A 20,367-nucleotide genomic window follows, 5' to 3' on the forward strand; every position below is an offset into this window, starting at 1 on the left:
CCTGCCCGGCCATCTGGGCAGCTATCACCTGGAAGATGTTTCGGGTGTGGTGGCCTGCTTTGAACTGTCAAAGCATTTCCTTCTGACCCTAGTTGTCCAGGAAGTCAGCCACAGCCAGATGGGTCCAAGATGCTAGCTCTGAGCAAGCAGGGTCCTGCCCCTGGCCTCCCTAGCAAGAATTCTGGTGTTCCCTATTGGAAAACTGAAAAATCCCTGATTTAAAAAAAAAAACAAAACCAGAACAAAAAAACAAAAAATCCCAAAGTCACTCTGTAAAATACCCCCAAATCCATGATCCTCCACAAGTAAAACAAAAGACCGCTATAAAGACAGAGAGCAAGAAAGAGACCATGATCAGTTAGACAGTGTTTTATTGATATATCTACAGTGTTAAAGCAAGTCTCTTATCATAATAATAAAGTGAACTCTATAAATACATATTTCATTAATATATGTTTTGCTGCACTTCCACAGGGTGATGATGGGCCCTCTCTCATAACGGGTTTGGGCCCCCAATAGAGGATTCAACCCCCACACAAGGGGTATAGGTCCCCAAAGGGGGCCAAATGGCCCTGACAGGGGCTACCACCCCTCCTGCAAGACCCACATGCCCCTCCTGCCCCCCCCAATTGCTGGCCTACCTGCCCCCATCCCCCACCAGATGGTGCAGCCCCCCCAATGGTTGCCTCACCCAGCCCCACCCCCCACTCCCCCAGACCCTCCCCAACAGGTGCCCCACCCATCCTCATCCCCCAGCTTGCACCTCCAGGCCCCCATGGCTACCCCCACAACCCAAGGCACCATCACTTTAAAAAAAAAAAAAACCCAACAGAACAAAACAAAAAAGGCCTCTGCTTACCTTTGGGGGGGGGGAGGCAGGGCTCCAGGGTCTCCTGACAGAGCCCCTCGGGCAGCACAGGACAGCAGAGGGGCAGGAGAGTCCAGGCTGGGGCTGTCACTGTGTGGGCAAGACCCCAGGCAGATGCACGGCAGTTCCAACTGCCGGTAAGTTCTGGGGTTGGTTTGTTTTTTAAGCTATGGGGCAGGGCAGGGGTTGGGGGCCTGGCAGGGGGAGGGGCCGGCTCCAGCAGAGGGAGGGGGCCTCAGGGGGGCTGGGGGAGTGGGTGGAGCCATCGGGGGTCCTCTCCATGGTCCCCTCCCCCAGCCCCTTACTCACCAGCACTGGAGCCCTGGTACTGAAACGTGCAGCCTTGCCAGCCATGTGTTTCAGCATCAGGGCGAGGGCCAACCATAGAGATGCTCTGGCCCATGGAGGACCCAGCCTCCGGTTGCCTCAGGACCGTGCCCTGTGCCGCTTTTTTAAACATTGATTTTTATTTATTTATTTATAAATTTCTCCCCATGTTGCAAACTTTTTTTTTGTTCCTGCATGTGCCTGTTGACCTGCCTCAAAGGGGCTTGAGGCAGGGCAAGAGGCACATGCTTGCTTGTGTGGACACGCCCATTAAGTCTTTCCTAATTTTTAAAATTTTTTTTAAATGAATGCAGCATGTGTAGGACTCTGAAAAGTGGTATTTTTCTACATAAAAGTTGTAACAGTTTACTTTTAAATCAGTGTCTGATTCAAATTAGTTATGCCAGTGCATGTTTCTATTTCTGAAAACAAATTGATTTAAACAAAGCTAAAGATACCTGACTTGTGTACATACACTTGTTTCAGCTTAAGGTTTTTTATGGTATTTTTACACAGGTTTAACTGAAATGGTTTAAATTATAACTTTAGTGAGGCTGTTGCAATTTTCTTATATAAATTTGAGCCCAAAACACTGTCTGCAGACTGGCTGTAACATCAGAAAGAGTAATCTTTCCTAAATTATTTTTTCTGTTTTGAAGGATGACTAAGGCATAATGGGAGAGGACAGTTCTCCATGGGGGGAATTGCAGACAATTTTCCCATGCCTCCAGATGGAACTGTAAAAGTACAAGGGTGGGAAACAGTCTTGCAGTCGCAGGCGAGTCTTAGGGATTGGGACTTAGACTCAAGGAGGCTCCTGGTCCCCAGGGTTTAAAAACTGGGCAGCAGGGATTGCAGAGCCTGGGGAGGCCAAGAACTAGGGCCAAAAAAGATATTCCTGCCCCAGTTCAGAGTCCCCTGGGCTTTAAATACTATATGAACAGCACATGTAGTGATTTTATTGTATTTTATTTTTTTAAGCCAGGGAGCTGGGACCCAAGGTCAGAGAATCTGTCCTCAGCCCTACCCCCTTGCATCACTGTTTTTAAATTTCGCCATGTACAGCATGAGGCAGTTTTAAACTTGGGCTCTGCCTATTGACAGCCAGTCCCCTGCCTACATAAGAGGGAGGACTGGATGTCAGATAATGGGCTCCCCTGATGGTGAGTGTGGCCCATAGAGCATCCGTCATCCCATGGGTCACAGGAATATATGAAGGGGTAGCGAACAATCATGGGAAAACATGGAAAATCACTCATTTTCTCCTTTAAAGGAGAAAAACATGGAAAACCATACATTTCTCCCTGCAGGCTGGCAGAGTTCCAGCCTGCAAGGGGCTGCAGGAAGCAGAAGGAGGGTGATCAGGCAGGGGTGCCATGTTCATGTGTGGAAACATGTATATAGCAGCCAGACAGTATAGAGAGCAACTCCTGATGGGTAAATCTGTGGGGTGGGGGAGAAGGGAGGCATAGACGATGTGTTGCAGGGGGGCAGCTACATGCCTTCCCAGATTTGCGTGCCCACAGAAGGCATGGGATTGCAGCCTGGCCAGACCAGCACAGGCATGAGCAGCCTATGCAGCCCTGCAGGCACGACCTGACACAGGAGGGCAGATTGGGGTGGCGAGACTCACTGTTACTGCTGCTGGGACCCCCTGTGCCGGCTGTGCAAGGAGTAACTGGCTAGGGGTGGTGGGCAGCGTGAGTAGCCTGAGGGGAGCAGCAACAGCCAGGCCATGGTGATGGGGGTAGAGCCTCAGCCTGGTGTGCAGGTGGCTGGTGACAGGAGGAGTGGAGAGTAGTGCCCCTCTCCCTCATTCCTCCTTGTGCTGCTGGTGGCATGGCTGGCGTGGGGTTTTTGATGGTGGCAGTAGGAGCAATGAGACTTGATGCCCAGCTCTGCATCCTGTCAGCTGGGCTGCAGTGCAGAGGTGGCTTCTGCCCATGCTGGCCCAGCCAGGTTGCAGCCTTGTGCCCACTGTAGGTGCACACTCCCACCCCCTTTCCCAGACACTGTCAGGGTGGCGGGCACTGGGTCAGGAATGAGGGGAACCAGCAGGACTGGGGGGCTGTGAGTTGGGAGTGAGGGGCACTGGCTATTTGTATTATGCGGATTGCACAATGATGAATGTCACTTGTGGGTAATGGAGGACCACATGTTGATATTGCTGTTAATGTTTTCCTCATGTTCATTTCTGCCTTAATTTTAAAGGCTGTTGAGCTGCTTTAACTTGTAATGTGTAATAGGTATTTTGGGGACAAAATACTTGTGTGTTTTCTACTATTTGCTGGGTCGGGACTAGCTATCGCTATTTACAAATGGGTCCTGGTACAAAAAAGATTTGTGAATCGCAGCTCTGGTGCTCTCTGGTTAAAAAGCTACATGGGTTCAGCTAGTAGGCTGGAATGCATGTTCATTCCAGACCCTGAGCTATTCTTCTGTCAGTAAGAATTTCTCCAAAACTGAAAATCTGTATGCTGTCCTAGTTATGAAGAACCTAAAGTAGTGAGCTGTGGCTCATGAAAGCTTGCACATCTCCTGATTCATTTAGTCTGTAAGGTACGCCTCTTCCTTGCCTTTTGTCTGACTTCATACTAACAGCTAGCTACCTTTTCTTAGTAAGAATTAAGTTATAGCAAAATTGGGGGCAGATTTAACTGCTGTTTAATAATGAAACAGGGCCCAAAATCAAATTCTGAAAGAAGAGAAATTGGTAGAGAGATTCATGACCTCCATGGTAACCTGGACGTTTTAGCAAAGGAGATAATGTCCCTTTAACCTGTTTATTCCCTAACTGCTGGAAGAGGGTAAAACAGTTGAGGTTTTGGATTTGTTGGGCACCTTGTGGCAACTTCAAATTCTGGAAATCGGAGTCCTTCTTAGGGTCCAGGGACATACACTCTGGTCAATCCAAACAGTCATACCTTCCCCTTCCCTTTCTCCCCTCCAGCAGTTCTGAATATGTATTGGCTTTTCACCAAGTCTTTATTTTCACTTTTTTTCTGGCTTTACAGATTTTTTTTAAATAGAAAGGCGGTATGGCAAAAGTAATATATAGTAAATTTATTTTGTTAAAGTGTTGCATAAAAATTAAAATTGCATACATAATTCTTTTGAATTGTAGCACATGGTTTTTCAGTTTGTAGTATCCTGGGTAGCTTTTAATTAAAAAGTCATTGCACTAAGCAGTGGTATATAAACTGTTGTAAATGATAGTAATGGTACTGTCCAATTTGTGTTTTGATCTCCCAAACTGCACATCAGTTAGTGGCAGTTGTGATGGTGCTACCCTTTCTGTGGTGGTAAGAGACACCCAGGCATTGAAGTGGGACATCATTTAGCAGCACACCAGTGACTTCTGATTTACTGCCAATGTGGACTGGAAAGGAACTTGGGACCTAGAACAGCACAGTTATCTGAGCTGTTTGCTTCCCTGTCTTAGTGTCTTGGACAACAGTTATTCATCTGTAAAGGTTAAATGGAGAAAACATGAATTGTGGAAGGCTAACTCTAGAAAAAGATACAAAAATATATGCTCAGAGTTGGTCTGTTCTCCCCCACCCCCATTGCTTTGCAAATGAAAATTGCAAAAGGATTTTCTCCACCATCCAGGCTTTGTTTATTGAGGGTGGATAATAGATCCAGCTTTACTTATACCAGGTCTGCGTACCAGGTATACAGTTCTAACAGGACAAAAATGGTTGTAAGTTTGGTCTCAGTAAATCCTGCTGCAGGTGCTTAAAACCACTAATCCAGGGATTCTTCTCTTGCAAAGCTTGCTTTAAAAGCCCTAATCCTTACTTTCTTTAAATTCTAGGGCTCATATGAAATTACTACAGGGCAGTTGTGCACTGTTGGTATTAAATAATGCAACAGGTGGCAATTCTAGAAGTTTTAAAATAAACTGATAAATAGTTCAAAAGAAGGCTATTATGATTATTAAAATACACTGTTAGAAAAAAAATGATTGCTATATGGTATAGTGTTGGTGTCACACAGAAACTAGGACATTGCTTCAGAATTTGAAGTTTTGCAGAATACGTGACTTTGGCTATGATCTATTACAATGGTTTGTGTTGCGATAGCAAAGTAAGATGCCTGATTTATGACTTTGGCCACATGCTGGCATTTTGAATACTCTTTCTAACTGATGTGCTTTATGTCTAAGCTCTGATCTATCTGAAAAGTTTAAACATATTTGAGTGTGCAGCTGGAAAACCAACAGCAATGTATTAAAACCATTTGGTATTGGAAATGGTTGTTTAAAAAGTCTTCATAACCTGGGGCTCGTGATTTTACATTTTGTTTCTAGAGCTGTAGGTTCCCATGTTCAAAAACCCCTCTCATAGTGTTTGCGTGATGTTGTGATGCTGTAAGGTTTATTAAAATTTAAAATGTATTCAAAGGGATGTGATATTCGCTGTTTGACTTCGTTGTCTTAAAATAATTGTCTGAATCTTGGCTCACCTTCAGGACCTAAGAATGTACATAATGGTTCTATTTTGTCAGCAGCAGAAGTTACGTTGCAGATGAACTGAACATGAAAAAAGATAGGGCTTCACATTAAAGTTGAGTATCAAAGTTCTCCATGCTTAAATTGAGGCCAAATTTTACAAAAAGGGACTGTCCTTTGAAAGATGGCAACTTCCTTGAGGGGTTAGATTGGAGCTTTTGACCGAGGTCTTGGAAAATTTAGAATGAACTTAGTACAGTGAAAGGAATAGTATATACCCTTGGTAGTGTTTATTGTACCTTTTATCATGCACAATGAGTAAAAAAAAAAAAAAAAAAAAAAAAAAAAAGGTTTTTAATTCGGCTTTGTCATACAAATACTGTAGTACAGTTAATTATTACAATCTTCTTTGTATCTACATAGACTGTTTTCTTTGGCCACAGTATAGGTTCCTACTACAGTTCTTTAAAAGACAAACAAACCAACAGAAACAGAACTGTACCCCTAAATGTTTACGAATTTGATCACGAATTTTATAGTTGCATTTTTTCATACATCACTTGCTGCTATGCTAATGCCTTCCCTATGATGATAACCTGTTGCAGGACCATCAGCTTCTGATGTCATAGGCATGTCTGTCAAGCGTACAAAGGGGTATGTTTAGTATAACACAGTGCTGGCTGTATGTTCCAATTTGAGAGACTTATAGGGGATGGAAAAGAAAAAGAAATGGGAAAAGAGAAATATAAATTAAGAAAATTGAAGAATAATTCTACGGTATCTCTTAGGTTGGAGAAACTTGAAGTATGATTGTAATGACGTGTTTACTTTTTATTATCCATAGTAGTTAGAAGTACATGGTACTATAGCAGACACAAAAGGTGGTGCACAGCCCCCCAGAAGTTTGAGACTTGCTGATATAGAGGTAGTCCTATTGGCATAATTGTATTTTTTTTTTTTTTACGAGTATGATTACATTCTAGAGGTTAAGGAACTATGAAGATGTTTACTGTACTGGTACAAAATACAGGTTTGGTAGTGTACCTATTCCTCATCTGGCAAAGTATCCCCAGTGTAGAAATGGTCTGTGACAATTACATACTTTTCGTGCTCATCCCATAGTTATCCATTAGTCTGCTTTCCCCTCACAGCGTATATCGTATGTTGAATTTCCTAACTATTTAAAATGACACAAAAATAACTCTTGTATTTTGTCCATCAGAATGCCATGCTGATAGTCTTTACTTGAAGCCAATAAACAATGACAATTTATAATTTTGGTATTGCAGGACTTTAAAATTTGGAATTTTAGAAATTATGATATGTTACTATGAGCATTATGCATTGAGAGGAAAGATTAATTTTTTAAGGCAGTAGCTTGAGTCAAGAGATTGATTGTATTTCTAGCTTTGCCAGGAGCTTCAAAACGCTTAAAAATATTTAAACTTGTGCTTTTTTCTATAAGTTCATGAAAAAGTTCTGAAACTGGTTGTGTGTTAAACATTTTTTTACTTTATCTTAGTCTTCCAGGTTTGCTTCTACCTAAGTTTTCCAACTTAAAAAAAAAAAAAAGAAAGAAAGAGAAAAGAAGCCTTTGGCCTTTTTGACTGTTAAAAAGCAAAAGTAAATATAAAAGGATATATCATATTTTTCCTTTACCATGCCCTCCTAATATATATGGAAAACTGGTGTTGGTGTGTGTGTGTGTAAAATATGATTTATATTGCATATATAAACCATCAGCTTCATTGGCTTAACCTATATTTTATTTGTGTTTCTCTATTATATCTCCAACTTGCATATGGGATCAATATTGCATCTCAAATATGTAAACTTTGTTAGCAACCTTGTTTAGATGTAGGAAACTTGTTTATAAAACCAATTGAAGATCAGAGTAAGAAGTAGTGGTTGGTGTTTAATGTGTAATGGGTACCAAGCACTTCTGTTTCTGTTAGTATTATTAATACTATTCTGTTTAGTATTATTGGAAATTTTCTGAATATTATCGGAAAATGAAACATTACCTAGGTATTTCGTTCATTCAGTCTCTTGGATCCCTTCTACATGTATACAAGTATCATGCAGTTAACTGGTTAATAACACAGTTACCTTGAGGTCAGCTACGTGTAGAAAATACTTCTCACATGATTTAAAAAAAAAACAAAAACCTCCAACCATCTGTGAAGTTAGACCTTGAAAATATGTACTAATTTTATAGTTGATTGCTATTGAGCTTTAATTTGCACCAGGGCAGATAAAAATCAACAATTAAAAAAAAGATCGGATTTTTACCTTATCAGATTTTTTTTTTTTTTTTATTGGTGCTTTTTCCCCAAAAAAAACTAAACCTCTATATAAAGATAGTTTTAATTTAAGATATGTTAAAGCTCAAAGATATCATCATGGAATGGGATTATAACTTCTAATTATATTATTTGAGACAATATATTCATGTAACTTTTCTAAAAGTTTTATACATGGGGCATAAGCCATGGACTATATTAGGGGCCTAATCTTGTGGGGTTCCCAGAGGCTTCTTTATAGATGAGTAAAGATGAAAGAAAACCACTCTACCCAATGAGACTCAGCACTCAGTCTACAAGATCCCATTAAGCATCTCTCTGATGCTTAGTTTCAGTTCTTAAACTGTGGATTTGTGTCTCCAGAGATAATATGCTTGTTAACAAGCATATTATAAAGATGAGAGACAACAGACCTGATTCCCAAAGACTGGAAGAAGGCCAATGTGGTGTCTATCTTCAAAAAAGGGAGGAAAGTGGATCCAACTAACCATAGGCCCATCAGCCTGACTTCTATCCCGGGGAAGATCTTAGAAAAGTTTTATTAAAGAGGCCATCCTTCATGGACTGGCTGACACCAACATCCTGAGGGATAGCCAGCATGGGTTTGTTGTAGGTAGGTCTTGCTTGACCAATCTCATTTCCTTCTATGACCAGGTGACCTATCACTTGGACAAGGGAAAAGAGATTGATGTCATATATCTTGACTTCAAAAAAGCCTTTGATCTGGTATCCCATGATCACCTCTTGGCGAAACTGGCCAGTTGTGGCCTTGGGTCCACCACGATCCACTGGCTGGAAAATTGGCTCCATGGTCAGACCCAGAGGGTAGTAATTGATGAAAGTCACTCATCATGGTGTCCTGTGACCCATGGGGTTCCCCCAAGGCTCTGTCCTTGGACCCATATTGTTCAACATCTTCATTAATGATGTGGACACTGGAGTCAGAAGTGGACTGGCCAAGTTCACCAATGACACCAAACTTTGGGGCAAAGCATTCACACTAGAAAACAGGCAGATGATCCAGGCTGACCTAGACAAACTCAGGAAATGGGCGGATGAGAACCTGATGGTGTTCAACACCAAAAAATGCAAGTTTCTATACCTTGGGAAGAAAAACCTGCAGCTTCCTTATAGGCTCGGCAGTGCTACGCTGGCCAGCACTAAGGAAGAAAGAGACTTGGGGGTCATCATTGACCACAAGATGAACATGAGCCTGCAATACGATGCTGCGGCTAGTAAAGTGACCAAAATGCTGGCGTGCATCCATAGATGCTTCTCGAGCAAATCCCGGGACGTCATTCTCCCCTTGTACTCGGCCTTGGTGAGGCCGCAGCTGGAGTGCTGCGTCCAGTTTTGGGCCCCACAATTCAAAAAGGATGTGGAGAAGCTTGAGAGAGTCCAGAGAAGAGCCATGCACATGATCAGAGGTCAGAAAAGCAGACCGTACGATGACAGGCTGAGAGCCATGGGACTCTTTAGCCTGGAAAAGTGCAGGCTCAGGGGTGATCTAATGGCCACCTATAAGTTTATCAGGGGTGACCACCAGTACCTGGGGGAACGTTTGTTCACCAGAGCACCCCAAGGGATGACAAGGTCGAATGGTCATAAACTACTGCAAGACCATTTCTGGCTGGACATAAGGAAGAACTTCTTTACTATCCAAGCCACCAAGGTCTGGAATAGCCTGTCATAGCACCTACATTGAACACCTTCAAGAGCAAATTGGATGCTTATCTTGCTGGGTTCCTATGACCCCAGCTGACTTCCTGCCCTTTGGGCAGGGGGCTGGACTCAATGATCTTCTGAGGTCCCTTCCAGCCCTAATGTCTATGAAATCTATCTGTCAGCTGTATTGTCTCTCTGCAAACTTCTGTATGCAGAGTCAAGCCCTTGCCTCTGAAAGTACAAAGGCTCAAGAAATTAAATGAATAGAGCAGGGATGGGCAAAATATGGGCTGGATCCAGCCCACAGAGGGACTTTGCTAGGCATGCAGTGGGTCCCCTGGTCCCACCTCGCCCGGACTCCATCCATCCTGTGGCATGTCCTGCCGCTCCCTGGGCATACAGCAGAGCTGGGGTGGCTTCGCAGCTGGACTGCCTTCCTAGGTAGCCCAGGCAGCGGCAGCTCCTTCTGACTGTTGCTGCCGCTGGCCCCAGCCCCAACCCCGGTCCACCCTGCACCTGCTCCAGAATCAGCCCAGCAGAGTGGACCAGCCAGAACATGAGCACATGGCCCTGACCCGGGCCATCCCGCACCTGCTCTGGACCTCCTACCCATGCTGAGCAGCACCAGGGGCCAGGCAGAAGCTTGCAGTCTTGCCAGGCCATAAGAGACCCTGTTTGGGAATATTTTAGTGAAGGTTATATCAAACAAGAATGCACTTTTTGTAGAAAACAATGATTAAGTTGAGGCTTCCTGACCAGTGATTTAAGTCATGATTTAAATTAAATCCACCCTGATTTACAAATATAGCATGGTCTCTCCTGCAGCTGGGAGCCCTGTCAGCTGTGGGCTTCCATCCCAGGGGTCTTCCTTGCCCAGTCCAGGCTGCGAGTCCCATAAATGCTGGGTACTTTCAGTCCCAGCAGCTGCAGATGCTGGGTCCCTGCAGCTTGCTTCCCAATCTTATGAATCAGCTAGGTGCGGCTTCTGTCTCCCAGCCTAGGGGGTGTGTGAAACCCCAGGGAGGGAGATAGCTGCAGATGTTTGGGGCATCCTTGTAGGTGGGAGTCGCTCAGCTGAGGGGGCTCCCAGTAAGAGAGCTTGCTTCTTGCTAGTGCTAAGGAAGCCTGGGATCAGGCTCTTCTGCACCAGCTATCAGATGCAATGGGATCTAGTGCGTTATCCCACAGTCATGGCTCCTGCCATGAATGTGTGGTTAGATACCATTGCACCTTTGTGTGCATTTTGAGGGGGCCTCAGGACGAGATCCCCATTATTTCCTCCCTGAACAATGAAGTTACAAGGGTTGATTATCACTACTGTCTGGGCTTTTGTGCATTTGTAATTTTTCTTTCTTTAATTTTTATTAAGGTGGTTCTTGAGATCCCTATCTCCCATATACCCAAACTGAAAAGTACCACATTATGGCAACAGCCAAACCTGAAGTGCTGGTAGGGTCTTGCTCATAAAGTTTAAAGAAGGAGAAGCTATTTTGAAAATGATTTCATTTTTCTCAGTTGGGGTACCCTCAATGATTTTGGTAGAGGATAGACTGAAAGCAAGTGAGTAATGGGGATAGTAGAATAAGAAACTTCTGTTATTCTTTGACTTTTTTGGCTGATTGTATAGAATTATATTCATGTGTCCCAAAAGGATCTGTGTTGTTGTCATCAGCAGAGGCGTAAATGCTATAATATGAATATTTGTGAAACAAATACGACTTTTCTGAAGCTATCTTATGCCTTTCTTTAGAAGAAAGTGTAAATGACCCAAACCAAGTAACTAAGGATACGGGGACAAGAGAAACTGATAAAAAAGAAAAAATGCACTTCTAATGAGCAGGTCAGAAAAAGTAAAATTATGTTTACATACAGAAGTTTGGCTTTTTTAAATTAAATTTTTTTTTAAAACAGTTTTGATTATAACAATGCAAACCCTTGTATAGACGCACTTAAATCCACATGCATTAGGCTTGTACTGATCTACTTTAGTTACAACTTAGTACACACAGGCTACATTCACGTGTGCATTAATGCATCATAATTATGGCAGTAGCACCAGCACACATCTCTCTTACGCGATGCTAATGCACAGTAGATTAATTCTACTGCACGTTAGTGCATTAGGATGGCTGTTGGCATGATGTGCTAATGTGCAATAGAATTAGTCTGCTGCACTCTAGCATCTTGTGTAGATACACGCACTGTCTTTTTACTCAAAGTAATATGTTACGATGACCTTTTGTTAGTACCTTTTCTCTAACCAGTTCTTGTTAGAGAAAGTGTATGAATCCACTATCTTAACAGCAATTCCAGTCCAAGGGGAAGAGGGCATAATTCAGTCCCAAAATTAAATGTAAAAGTATTTGGTATAAGGCAAGGATGAATGAGAAACACTAGTGGCCTCCTTTAGGCTTCTTGACTGTACTTCAGCTCTTAACTGTTTTATATAACAGTAGCTCCTTTTCTCGTGTAGCCATGATGGTCCAGAAATGATGCAATGCAAGGATTTCTTAGAGTGATATCTTTTTATTGAACCGATATGTAAAAGATACTATCCTATCTTTGGGTCCATTTGATCTAATAAAAGATATTGTTTCAAGAAATCCTCGCTTGTGCCTTTAGTTAGACATCTGTAGTAGATTCAGTCCTTTTGACCTGCTCAGGTTCTGACCATCAAGGTGAAAGCACTGAAACAGCACTTTTGCACATTTTTTCTATTGCTGTTGCTGGCAAGTTACCTGGAACTCAAAATTTGTGCTGCTTCCTTTTTGATCAGTCACTATGTGAGCTGCCCAGGTCAGAGCAAAACTTGCCTTGAGACACTTCCTATGGTAATAACCACAGCCATATTACTAGTTTTTGAACTGTAAATCTTGTTCCCTTCATGTGAGAGCGGTTGCCTAACATTAGTTTATATCCTCAAGTATGATGGTTAAAATTGATAGGTGTAGTAGTCTGTGTGACTCCAGATACTGTCTTTATTCCTTAAAAAATCTTTTAAAATACTAAATGAATTACATGTTACAAAATAATCTTTCAGCAATTTTGTTCCACTGGCTTGATTTATCTTTCAAGTCTTTTATTTTTCCATTTCAAACTTGTTGCATTTTTAGTTCGGCTATCTCAATATACAGTTCCAATAGAGGTTAAATGCTAATGCTCTCAAATAGCTTTCTCTTTCTTTTTAAAATCACTTTTTGAAGACCTACAACTTAATCAAGAGACTTCATTGCTGAGTTAAAAAACAAACAAACCACTCTATCTGTCATTACCTATCCAAGCTGTAAGAATAAATTAAACAAACTGCCTTATCTTTTGAATTTTAAAAATACAAATGTTTCATAACTTTATTGGTGAACAAGATATTGAACACATTTGTGCTATTAGATGGAACTTTTTAATGGCTTTTTTGTTTATAACACAGAGAGAAATATTTTTCATTTGTGTCTAAACTGATAGCTGTTTGTACCTGCCTTCTCTACAGCATTCTCTTCAGCAGCAGTAGTAATAGTAGTTTTTAAAGAAGCCGGAAATCCCATCTGATATTTTCAGACCTGGGGCTAGTAGCACCACCCACTACTACTGTTAAGGAATGTGTTGGTTCTGCCAGGTTCACTTTTTTTCAGTTGTACCATATAAAAAACCAAACCCTCAGTCTTCTACTAGCTCATATAGTAAAGGAAGCTCTTGTCCATAGGACCCATATGTTGCTTCATTCCCTGACCACTTTATACTTTCTGAAGATATAGGAAGGAGCATAAACTAGAACAAGTGGTTTCTAATTGCATGTTCAACATGGGTGTCTAACTTAAGATATTCCTATCTGACTAGCAAATAGTGCTCCACACATAGTCATCACTGGAGTCAAATTGGGGCTCTGCTCTGCATTTACTCTAAAAATTGGGCCCTGGGTACCTCCCAGTAAAATAGTCATAATAAATAGGCACTTTTAACATTAAGCCTTTCATGTTCCCCATCCATAGAAGGTATGATTCTGTCTCACAGGGCACCGTGAAGGTGAATTAATGTTCACTAAGTATTCAATTACTGTAGTGATGAGCACTGTGGAAGATCTCCTGAAGAAATTAAGGACTTCTATCTTCATAGTAGAAGGTGAATAGTGTTTCGTGAAGCAGTGGGCCATGCAGTGAACAACAGGGATAAAATAGAATATCAAGGACTGTTCAACCTGTACTCCAAATAAGGCGGAATTTCTGTGGGGAAAAATAAACTTGTAATTAAATACTGTCATTATAATGTAGTTGCACAAGAGGGCCAGATTAAGATGGTATGAAGATTCTGTTTGTGTTCCCTTTTCTCAAGAATAATCTGAGACAAGGATTTTTGTGGGTGGGAGGCAAGGATTTTATTGGACCAACTGTGGGGTTGGGATAAAGCTAGACAGGCTTTTGATGCAGGATTGCCTTGCATGAATAATTGATGAATATAAGGAAGCCTTGCATTCAGAAGCTTGTCTAACTTTTATTGGACCAATTGCATGCTTTGGCTAAAGTTCCCACCCTCAAAAATCCTTGGCCCTCATGTAATTCCTGGACCATCACAGCTATAACATCATTCTGGCACTACCAAGAATAATCTAATTTACTTGGTCCATTCTAATACAGTCTTTTGCTTTAGTGTTAAATTCAGCAAGAATTCACTGTTCAAAGGGTAATATATGCTGCTTTACATTGGTAATTTATTCTGGCACTACCAAGAATAATCTAATTTACTTTGTCCATTCTAATACAGTCTTTTGCTTTAGTGTTAAATTCAGCAAGAATTCACTGTTCAAAGGGTAATATATGCTGCTTTTTACATTGTGGTAATTTATGCAGCAATTCCCAGGACATCTGGGTGGGTAAACTTTCTTTTCAGTGATCTCTAGCTGTGATGCAGTTCCTTATACCTCACCTTTTTCTAGATTTATCAGCATAATTATATTAACTGATATCTTGTTAATTTGACCTACTAACAGAGATAGCAAGATGGAAAGGTGGAGTAAACTAAAAAGCTGTCCATCATATTAATCTACTTTGTGATATCCTTGTGGCATCCTTTGTCTGCTCTTGGTGCTTTCTTCTGTCAGGAATAAAGAAAATAAACAATGGGTCTGTTTCCTTTAATATTTTGGCTCCTGTTAGCTGGCGTGCTCATAGTAAATATTCAAAAGAGCTAAAAATATCCTATAAACTTGTATAATTTGATATTATCTTATTTTTCATAGAATCCAAAAAGCAGGGCTGGAAGGGACCTCCCTAGGACATGCAGCCCTGCTCTCTGCCTGTGGCAAGATTATCCCTATCAAAGTCATCCTATTCAAATCCATTGTCTAAACATTTAACAAAACTACAGTCCTGACATAACACCTTAATCTGCCCCAGGTAAAGGCAGGGGGACCATGGTAATGTCATCCTTTGGCTGTTGTAAGGAGTGTTCATATAGGTGTTTATACTCGCAGCTGGTTGTAATTGTTGGTCAATAGTAAATTAACCCAAAATGTGGTTTTGGTCTTCTCAGATCCCCATTTAGAAATTTGATTCAAATTTGAATATATATTTTACCTGGGGAAAATTTTTATTAGATTCACAAAACGTGGCCTGGGGAATGTCTTACGCAAGAGGTGGGGCACTTTGGTTAAACTTATTTTGCCTGATATGGAAGAACTAAGCAACCCAGGTATGGCATATTCTGAGATGGATCTCCAAGAATTCTCCTCTAGCTTTTTGGGTTAGGACTCATCTAGGAGGGGCAGGGGCACCCAATCTAGTGAATGTTTTGATTTAGTGGAAACTCGACAACAGGAGAGATCTAAGAATATCCCATCCTTATAGCCTGATAGCTGGGGTATGTTTTTAGGGATGTGAGATGTTGAGAGATAATTGAAACCAGGTCTTTCCACATCTTGGATGAATGCTCCAAATGCTGAAGTATGTGTAAGCACCATATACCAACACCACCTTCTCTGCATGTTTGTGCATAATCTGTCATTTCCTTCTTCCTCCCCCCCCCCTTTGTTTTAACAGTTGCTCAATATAAAACATTTTACTTTTGGTGAATTGATTTTGTATCAGACTTTATTGTTTTTAAAGCATTTTTCATTTGGTTCATTTATCTGAACCAGTTTATTTTGTAGGGGTTTTTTTGTTTTAGGGGTGTTCAGCTGGTAAAAACAAAAATTAGCTATTCATGGAAGGCCTGTATATACTTTACATGAGGCCTCAATTTACCATGTTTTCTCACATGCTGCATGTCCATGAATAAGACATGCGTCTTATTTTTTGAAAAGCAAAATGAATGTGGGAGAAGAGGAGATGTTTCTTGTAGTAAAAAACTGCGTAGCAACAGTGGAAATGAACTTGTTCACTGTTCTGCTCCCTGTGGATCCTACAGACATGGTTTTTCTCTTTTTAGGAAGTTTTTGTATTGTTGCTTATAATGTATACCTCAATTTCTAAGACCTGCTTTTTGCAGAAAAAGGTCTATTGGTAATACATTACCAATAGTAAAAGGCTGTTGGTAATAGTCTAGAAGCTCTTATTTGAATTTTTTAAAAAGAAGATGCTTAAAAGATGAGTTTTGGTAGCACTACAGGAGGAAGGGAAAATGCATTTTTCTTGGGCTTCATTTATATGTAATCACAGTAAGCTTACAATTTGTCAGAGATCAAATAGTAGAAAGGATTTTTGAGAAAAAGATTTTAAAAAGTTCAAGAGCAGCATTTTGTTGAGAAGCTCAGACCCTGCAGCATGAAGAAGTGTAGGTGTACCTACCAAGATGATAGGTACTTCCTGGGGATGTCAACCTGAAACCTTTTAGATCAGGGGTTAGCAACCCCCTGCATGTATGCCAGAGCATGGCATGCGAAGGTATTTTTGTCTGCCCCAAGGTGTGCATGCCAAGTTGCAGGGAAGGGGCTGGGGTTGTGCTGCCACAACAAGGACTGGGCCTCTTGCAGCTGGCCCCCGTCTCCCCCCTGCCATCCTCCCCAAGGCACATATGCACCCTCCGCTGGCAACAAGCTGGGCTGGGGCTCTGTGGACTGTGGTGCAGCTGCTTGCAGCCTCCCCGCCAGCTGTTGCAAGCAGCCTGGCCTGCATGGCAGGTGGCAGGGACCTTTCCAGAGTGTGGGCTGTCTGGTGGGCAGCTGGAAAGCTGCAGGCAGCTGCACTGGGGTCTGCAGAGCCCAGGCCCAGTTGATTGCTGGTGGCGGGTACATGCACACCTGGGGCAGGTCATGGAAAAGATGTGTGGGGCTGCCTCCTAGTTGTGGCAGCGCAGCCCTGGCCCCTTTCCCACTGTCCTCCCCAAAGCATGCATGTGTGCACCTGCCACTGGCAACAAGTTGGGCCAGAGCTCTGCAGGTGGCACAAGGCTCCACCTGCCATGGAGCCCAGACTGCTTGCAGCAGGTGGGAGGGAGGCTGCAAGCAGCTGCACCGAGGTCTGCAGGGCCTTTGCTCGTTGCAGGCGGCAGGCACATATGCGCCATGGGCAGGGTAGGGGCCCCAACTGCACTGCCACAAAAATCAGGTCCCTCAGGGCTCCCCAGCCATCCATTACTAGCACGCCAACATCTTCCAGATAGAGGTTGTGGGTGTTTTTGGTGCTCTGCCCAAAAATGTTGCTGACCCCTGCTCTGGATCTTATGTCTTTGCTTGTACCTGCAGGACATGTAAGAATCTCTCAGAAAGTAGTTAATTGCTAAATTGAATGTTTATGCCAATACATTGTTCTATTGTAGAAGTTTAAGTAAAATTTTAGACTGATAGAGACTTTGTTTTGTAATAGACCCTAAACCCTTACAACTGTAACAAAGAACTTACATACTAGAGGGTCGTGCATTGTTTGGTGGGGGGAGGGGTTGTTTTGTTTAAGGAAGGAAGACCCCAGATCTTCAGTCATTGACTTGAGCTTGTTTATGGTTTTGAAGTGGTTGGCAATATTCTGTGTTGTTCTGAAATAAGTAACATGATGAAAACAATTGAATAAAATATAACATCACCCCTTTTCTTTGCAGATATGAGAAATGAGTGTTGGACGCAGAAGATTAAAGCTGTTCGGAATTCTAATGATGGTAAACTTTTTTATTTATGTAATTGTGGAAGTTTCAAGAAGTGGTGGCCACGAGAAGAACACAAAAGGACAGGTTGTTATACCTGCCAGCAAATTCTGGAGGAAATTCTGGAGGCCTCACAAGGCCTATTGGAATAAACAGCAACAGAAGCTTGATCTCCTGTACAACCCCATTTTAACCTTGCTTTCCAATATGACTGTAGAAGAAAGTTTAATTTCAAATGCTAGTGTTCTGAATTCCTGTGATCCTGACCCATCAGTGACTTCAGAGGTTAATGACTTCGCAAATTTGCCAGACAGATTTAAAGATTTTCTGTATTATTTGAGATGTAGAAATTACTCATTACTAGTGGATCAGCCAAACAAATGCAAACATAAACCTTTTCTGCTGCTGGCTATCAAGTCACTTATACCACATTTTGATAGAAGGCAAGCAATTCGGGAATCTTGGGGGAAAGAAATTAAATTAAGAGGTATAACAGTAGTGAGGGTCTTCTTACTGGGGCAGACCCCACCAGAAGATAATTTTCCCAACCTGTCAGCCATGTTGAAGTTTGAGAGTCAAACTCATAAAGACATTCTTCTTTGGAACTACAGAGACACTTTCTTCAATTTGACTCTGAAAGAGGTGCTGTTCCTTAAATGGGTCACTAACAGTTGTCCAGATGTCCAGTTTATCTTTAAGGGGGATGATGATGTTTTTGTGAATACTCATCAGATCCTGGATTACTTGAAGAGCTTATCAAAGGACAAAGCCAAAGACTTGTTTATAGGTGATGTGATTAAAGATGCTGGACCTCATCGAGAGAAAAAGTTGAAATACTACATCCCGGAAAGTGTTTATGAAGGTTCTTATCCTCCATATGCCGGAGGTGGTGGGTTTCTGTACTCTGGTGACTTGGCACTGAGACTGAATAATGCATCTGACCAGGTACTTCTCTATCCTATTGATGATGTTTATACTGGAATGTGCCTTCAGAAACTTGGGCTTGCTCCAGAAAAACACAAAGGCTTCAAAACATTTGATATTGAAGAGAAATACAGGAATAACATATGTTCCTATACAAGCTTAATGTTGGTGCATAGCAGAAAACCTCAAGAAATGATTAAGATTTGGACACAGTTACAGAATCCACACTTAAATTGTTAATGCATTAAGTAATGTGTATAAGTGTCTTAAGTCCAAATACTTCTTTTCCAAGTTTGGGTCTGATTTCCTCTCTGAACTATTAAAAGTCCTTTGTCTTCATTAGCTAGAAACTTTTTCTGTCCATACTTCAAAAAGTGATAATAGTAATGTAATAACTTTTGATGGTATTATGTGAAGATGTGGTCCTGATCTTTCCACTGTTGCAGTGGTCATTATGTTTCAAACTTGCCTAAAAATAAATTAAAATAAACTTCAGAAGTTTTAACACCCAAATCATTGATTTGGTTAGCTGTTTGTAACATTGGAAGTATGGAGTTACCCACTTACAGTTGCTGTTGCATCTTTCATTACTGGTGATGGGAGAAGATGTAAACTATTTCCATGAAAGATGCTGCCTGAATGAAATAGCAACATCACTTGGAAATTTAGAAATTGGAGGAAATCAAATTTTATTTAAATGCTTTAATGTTATTCTTATTTACTCTTCCTGTGTCTTATCCTACAGTATTCTCTCATTTAAATGTGATCTGCTGTGCAAAAATGTGTCTATCAAAGTCTGGAGGATTTTCCCTTTTTTGAGTAGTGCTTTTTCTTCAATTTATTTTATTTTTTTTTTTAAGCACAATATAACTTCAAAAGGGATAAAACTTAAAAGAGGTTTGAATACCCAAGGGGAAGGAGAGATCATCTTGGCAATAGGCACAGTTTTGTTTCTGATTTTTTTCAAAGCATAAATGATATTTTAAATGGTTTTGTCACTCCTGTGAAAGGCTACTTGGTCCGTCTTGTTTTCTGTATTGGCTTCAAAACCCTTACCAAGTAGCTTGATTTGATACTGAAATGTGAAATTGCAGTCAGCTTATAAAAATTTGGTTTGGATCTCTTCTACAAGCTGGTAGCAAATCTAGAATTGTGCAGATCTTCTTAAATGTTTCAAAATTTGAAACAGAAACTTGCAAGTTGCATGATGGCTCATGTAGGGTTAAATGTTCTCAAAACTCAGAATCTTTTTTTTTCTTGCTCTGTTTCCTCATTTTGCTTATATGAGAATTATTCTAATAGTGACTGCTTCCTTTGTATATGTAGAAGTGCCTGTCTATTTATTGTTCAGATTGAAGACCAAAACATTTTCTTAAATATATTTTGTGTAACATTTTATTTGTATAGTGTTGTCACTCAGATATTTAAATAGAGCATGGTATTTTAAATCTGAGATGTGTAACATATGTTAAATAAAGCTAATTGTTATTTTTGAATTTGAAAAATAAAATGTGATTTAAGTAGTTTTTGTATGTCTCCTTCTCCATTTTAATACAGACCTGTGGAGCTATCAAGCTGTTAAATGAATAAGAAACCATAAAAAGCTATTTTAAAGAACTTCTTAGGAATATCAAGTTGTTTATTCAGTATACTACTGTTTGCAGTCTAGAATGCAGTAGAGATGGCAGAAAGACATGCTGAGTCCTAATTATGTTTCAGCTTTCTAAGTACTTAAACTACAGTTGGGCTAAGACGACATCAAATAG

The 20,367-nt window shown here is 41.1% G+C and overlaps 1 protein-coding gene across 4 annotated transcripts in view; it reads left to right on the forward strand.

The window, feature by feature from the left end:
- The window catches only part of B3GNT2 (UDP-GlcNAc:betaGal beta-1,3-N-acetylglucosaminyltransferase 2), a 31,673-nt gene extending 11,549 nt beyond the window's left edge, over positions 1 to 20,124 (forward strand). For 3 of the 4 annotated variants that reach the window (XM_090050388.1, XM_090050380.1, XM_090050369.1), the window contains exon 2: positions 17,636 to 20,124. In XM_090050388.1, coding sequence (XP_089906514.1) covers positions 17,645 to 18,841 — 1,197 coding nt within the window. In that variant the 5' untranslated portion in view covers positions 17,636 to 17,644 and the 3' untranslated portion in view covers positions 18,842 to 20,124. Of the gene's footprint in view, positions 1 to 14,808; positions 15,001 to 17,635 lie in introns of those variants that run through there. The other variant, XM_090050398.1, reaches the window with a different exon arrangement.
- The last annotated feature ends 243 nt before the right edge of the window (positions 20,125 to 20,367 follow it).

Source organism: Crocodylus siamensis, chromosome 1, assembly GCF_052110815.1.
Source record: "Crocodylus siamensis isolate JL-2025a chromosome 1, ASM5211081v1, whole genome shotgun sequence".
Taxonomy (NCBI): domain Eukaryota; kingdom Metazoa; phylum Chordata; order Crocodylia; family Crocodylidae; genus Crocodylus; species Crocodylus siamensis.